Source organism: Empidonax traillii, unplaced genomic scaffold, assembly GCF_003031625.1.
Source record: "Empidonax traillii isolate 1590-97213 ecotype Southwest subspecies unplaced genomic scaffold, ASM303162v1 scaffold2793:size20490, whole genome shotgun sequence".
Taxonomy (NCBI): Eukaryota; Metazoa; Chordata; class Aves; order Passeriformes; family Tyrannidae; genus Empidonax; species Empidonax traillii.
This window is the reverse complement of record NW_020957986.1, coordinates 5,584-10,863: the sequence shown is the minus strand read 5'-3', so window position 1 is coordinate 10,863 and position 5,280 is coordinate 5,584. Positions and strand designations below refer to the sequence as shown.

At 47.7% G+C, this 5,280-nt stretch overlaps 1 protein-coding gene across 1 annotated transcript in view; it reads right to left on the bottom strand.

Moving 5' to 3' along the window:
* LOC114072232 (small G protein signaling modulator 3 homolog) overlaps positions 1 to 4,869 on the bottom strand; it is a gene marked incomplete at its 5' end in the record, with an annotated part of 7,773 nt that extends 2,904 nt beyond the window's left edge. Inside the window, 5 exons of the mRNA XM_027910152.1 lie at positions 555 to 698; positions 1,680 to 1,787; positions 1,930 to 2,141; positions 3,540 to 3,606; positions 4,784 to 4,869. Of these exons, the coding sequence (XP_027765953.1) occupies positions 555 to 698; positions 1,680 to 1,787; positions 1,930 to 2,141; positions 3,540 to 3,606; positions 4,784 to 4,869 (617 nt within the window). The remainder of the gene's footprint in view (positions 1 to 554; positions 699 to 1,679; positions 1,788 to 1,929; positions 2,142 to 3,539; positions 3,607 to 4,783) is intronic.
* Between the last annotated feature and the right edge of the window lie 411 nt (positions 4,870 to 5,280).

Sequence of the window (5,280 nt, the reverse complement as noted above, 5' to 3'; positions counted from 1 at the left end):
GGCGAGGCAAGTACTGCACGATGAGCTGCCGCAGGACACGCTGGTCTGTCTGCACGCCCATGAGAGTGGTACTGAAATAGGAGGCAGGAACCAATTCCTCGATGATAGCACACATCATCCAGAAGGCATCTTCCTCCTCCAAGAAGAGCAGCAGAGAAGCAGCCACCTAGGATTTTGAAGGAAGAAAAACTGCATGTCTTAAGAGGAGTAGAACTCTTTCCCCACTTTTTCACGTGGACAGATGCACCAGTATCTAGGTGACAAAAATCTTCCTTCTGCAGAACCATTCCTGCAGTCTCCACTGAAGGGATTTCTCCTCAGTGTACTGCCTGCACCCTCCCCAACAGATGGACTGAATTCTTCCATATCTTTGGATATGTGGTGCTACTCTGCTCTCCCTTCCCTAGGGGAAGTATTCCATGTGGAAGGGATTTCTCTTCAGCTCACATGGAGACCACAGTATCTGGCAGCACTACCTCAAATCATTTTGAGGCCGCTGTTATGACCACAGACACAACGATCCCTATCACAAAGACACTCTGAAAGCAGGTTACCATGCCAGTGCCCTGGCAATATCCAATCTCTGGGTAGAGCCAGGCAAGTCCCCGTAGTATCCTGCGTAGCCTTGGCACTCCGATACTGTTCATGTTGGAGAAGCAGGCATTGCTGGGCATTGTGCGTAACAAGTCCTTTTCAATCTGTCAGCCATAAACAAGGACAGAGTCAGCTTGCAGCACCTGAACAACTGCCTTCTGCTACCTGCACTTCCCCACGGCCCCCAGCTTCAGGGAACTCTGCCTCCCCACACCCATCTGTAAGTCCTCAGGTACCAAAGAAGATGTCCCTGTCCGAGTACCTGAGTCAGTTTAACAACCTTCACTGACACGGGGGAAAACGCCAGTGCAGACAGTGACTTGCTGACTCCCAAGAAATACTTTTCTAAACTCAGCCCCTAGTTTCACCACTGACAATACTAAGCACACTAGTTGGGAATTTCATCTGCTTGGATTTCAAGCAAGGCTTCCAAAAAAACCTATTCCAGAGAAAAAACAACCACCTGGCCACATCTGTGAAAGAGGACTTAGAGGTGAAAAACCTCTAAAATAGATCTCCTCTGAGCAGTGCTGTTTCTCCTTCCAACCTTTTCGACCCTTCTTGGTGAGAGGTGAACATGTGCAGATCTCAGTTTCTTTCGCCGTTCCCCCCTCCCACAACAGGGAGAGATCAAAGGAGAACACCCTGAGGAGACTTGTAACAGTCTCATTAGTGTTCAGAGACTTTGTGTTTGAGGGAACAAAGACAGGTCCTGGAATCAGCTGCCACAAGCTCAACAGAGGTGCATCTGTCAGCTTTTCACCTTTTATTTCCCTCAGTGAATATCAGGATGTTTGCTGAGATACAACTGCAGATACAACTGAGATACAACTGCAGCATTGCTTTCTAGCCTGCAAGTAGCATGGGCCAAACCCCTTCCCTGCTGTCGCAGGAAGGAGCAGAGCTGCATAGCTGCTACTCCAACAAAACAAAGGAGAAACATGCCTCATGGGATGAAGGTTTAGCAGGATTCAAACACACATCCTCTCAACTGTCCCTGCTGCAGGTGTCAGGCAGACACCCCTTCCTTCTCACACAGCTACTCTTGCCCTTCTCCCCATTCAGCATTAGGAAGTATGTCCCACCTGTTTGGCGGCAATGGTTTCATCGTTAGAGCTGTTTTTCACTATATCCCGATATGACATCTCTGAGTTCCTCTTCTTCTGCAAAGCCCCTGAAAGGCGCATCCACAGCTGGGGAGACAGGGTGAACAGAGACAGGAGCAGACACTCAGACAAACACAGAAAGCCATGAGCTGGCAGCCTCTAACCAAGAGCTCTCACTCCACTCTTACTCCAGGCAGGAGTGCCCACCCAGAACAAGCAGCACTCTCACCTGAGGCCTCATGCTATGTGGGATGCCAGCCAGCACCAGGGAGCGCAGTTTGTCTGAATGGGGTAGGGTGACCTCAATTTTGTCCCAGGTGAGGTCGCCCACGTCATGGTTGTGTGTAAATTCCAGATGAGCCTGCCACTTGAGCCGCTGCTGCGGCTCCTCCGTCAGTGGGACCCCCAGAAGCTTGCTGGAGTTTGGCTCAGCACCATCTGCTTCAGCAAAGGAAAGGGAAAGGAATGGAGACAAGTGAGACAGAGAACGGGAGAGGGAACAAACACAAGGCAGGGTGGAAAATAGGATGGCCATCTGGAAAAAGCACCTTAAAAACATTCACATCTTCCAGTCAGAGCATGGAAAGGCAAAGCTTGGTTTCTCACTGCCTTTTCCATGTAGCAAATTTAATGGCTACAAACAAAAAGCACTGGGACCTTGAGAACTAAGAAGCTGTTGGCAGGCTTCTAGGTTCTACTTACTCATGATTTAGAGCACAGTGCTGCTGGAATTAAACAAGATCCCAGCAGCAGCCATCCTGCTGGGTTTTATAAGAATCTGTAAATCAGGCTGACAAAAGCAAAGCAAGCCTCAGAGGTGAAGAGCAGAAACTATGTGCTCACGGAAGTAATGAGGTGCAAAATGTTAACTTTGGCGATATTTAATCATCAAAAAAGCTTTAGCTAGGACACCTCCAAATTCACAATGAGAGAGCCCCTTAACCTGAGGCTGGCTTTCTAAAATGGCACTTTAGCACAAGCACAGGTTTGACGTAAGTGCTCTTGTCCTTCATCATATAATACATTCCAACAATGTGGTCCAAGTCTTTCTGCTGATTTTATAATGCACAAGTCTGTGAAATTTTCTGGCTGGAAAAAAAAGAAATCACTGTGTCCCATCCTCATCTCCAGGTCATGGCTTCAAAGAGGATCCTCTATGACTTAAGGTGACTTATGGCACATATGCAAACAACTTCTGCCCTTGCACTGTACAGCCTGAGCGCTGGAAACATCCTCCAGAGCACATAAAGCAATTCCTACATCTCCTTTCTCTTCCTCTTTGCAAAAGCCAGCTGTTGCAGTTCAGTGCTCAGCTGCAATAGCTCTCCCCATCTCCTTCTATTTGGTCGCCTCCGTATCTTGCAGAAAATTTAGGATGTGGGGTTTGCCTGTACAATTTGTCCTACATTTTGCTGAGATACTGGGATGGGCAGAACGCATACTGTTGCCACTCATCTTGGCCATGAGTTTTTCAACAGACAATGTTTCACTGTGCCTGCTGTGAGTGCTTACAATGCTACTGAACACAACACTGTGAACTGGGAAAGTTGCCCCTCCCAGCATGCAGCTAATGGAAATGGTAACCTCTCTTAATTTTTCTCTCTTTTACCCATGGCACAAGCATAAGGGGATGGAAATGACTTCTGCATAGTCTATGCCCCAGATTCCCATAAGGCCAGCAGGTCTAATTCACTTGATTACGATGGTAGGATACAGAACGATGATGACAGGAGGGTAGACAAGACCTAGCACAGAATGGTTGCAAAGTCATCTTGCCACACTTGGAAGCACAGGAAGGGCTGCACACAATGGAAGTGGGAGGGATAGTATTGGCTTTACCTTCCTTGTCAACTCGGAAACCGAATTCATCATAGCGAAACTCTGGCTGCTCGACGGATTCTTCTTTCTGGGAGATGCAAGGAAGGAAAGCAGACACTTTCACCAATTTAGCACTGAATAACTGAACAGAGACACATGGATATTGTCCCATCCCACCACTGTCTGCATTGTGCCGTTTGAGCAACTAGACCCCTTGCCCTTTAATTTTCAATGCCTCCCACCACAATTCCAAGCTGAGCAGATATTGCATACCATTCGCATTTTGACTTCTCCATGAAGTTGAGAAGCTCTACCATCAAACCCACACAGATTTTCCTAGCAATCCTTTTTCCAGCAGTACTTGTACTCAGCCTCATATCAAGATTACTCCCCAGCTGAGAGGCATGAAATGAGGAATACACACACACCAGCTAAAATGGTATCTGCACTGCTAGCACACAGCAGTCCTTCCTGTTACCTCTGTGCACACACTGCAAATTCAGCTCCCTGCACCGTGCCATCTCCTGCCTGTTGCACTCAGATTTTTTCTGAAAGACACCAGGTAAAACTGGGACTTGCACCAAAGGAAATTAAGACCCATGACCCAAATCTCAACCTTCCTGATCTGTGCTCACAGTTGGCCTTGGGGGATACACACTGGAGGTTACAAATAGGCTTCTTTTAGGAGTGAAAACCTACGGACACCTCCCTTTTCCTGCAAGCCCGCCTGCTCCTCCTGTGGGGACTCTTGGAAGCACTGAACCCAGGCAGCACCCCAGAAGTGTGCTTCTCACACATATAGCTCCACAATAAGCTTTAATCTGCCTCACTGGGCTCAAATGCCTTCAGCAAACTGTGGCTAAGTTATGAAATTCCATGGCTGTTTCCTTCCTTCCTCCTCTGCCCACCTAACATGCCTTGAGGCTAGCATTTCCTGCCATACACAAGCCATCCAGAGTAGCTCAATGATGACAGAGACTCCCTGACAGTGTCAACATTTTTACAGTGGAGCAATAGTTGCAAAACAGCAAAGCAATAATTCACACAAGTTTCTTTGTACTCCGCAAGATCCTCTTGCAAAAGCCAGAATGCAGCCACAAAACACGTGAAGTTCAAGCAGTAAACAAGTGTCCACCATCAAAGCACTGGAGGAAAAGTGTGCCTCTCCCTCCTTTTCCCTGTGGCTTTCAGAGACCACCAGAAACCACCGGGTCCCTTTACTTTTGCAGAGCCAGAGAACACCCCCTCCCTGCCCCACACTATACCTGTGTGTATTTTGCCAGGATGTCCTGAGGCCAAATGCTGGGAGTGAGTGCTGAGAAGGGACCCCCAGCAGAGGGAGTGTGATGGCCTAAACAGAAAGAGATCAACACATAGCAGTGAAAACCTGGAAGGACACCCTTGGGAAGACACACTTAATACAGACTGTTTCAGCAAGAGAAGGATTCCTTCAGCAGTTTCTCGTGACTGCTACTCTAGACAGAGAGACAGCTCCCACTTCACCAAGGGAGCCAGTAATTTCAGATGGTTTTGTTCCTTATTACTGAGTAAAAGAGGCAGAAAGGCCAAACAGAGTTCCCTCTAAGAAAGGGATTTTTAGGAAAGATAAACAGTTCTATGGCATCATATGATCACTCACCTGCTTGGAAAAGCTGTGCAATCAGTGCCAAGCCAGAGGAATTGCCATCAAAATAATATAATTATGGAGAAGTAAATGTCTCCGATGGAGGCACCAACCCCAGCACCAGCAGCAATCCAGAGC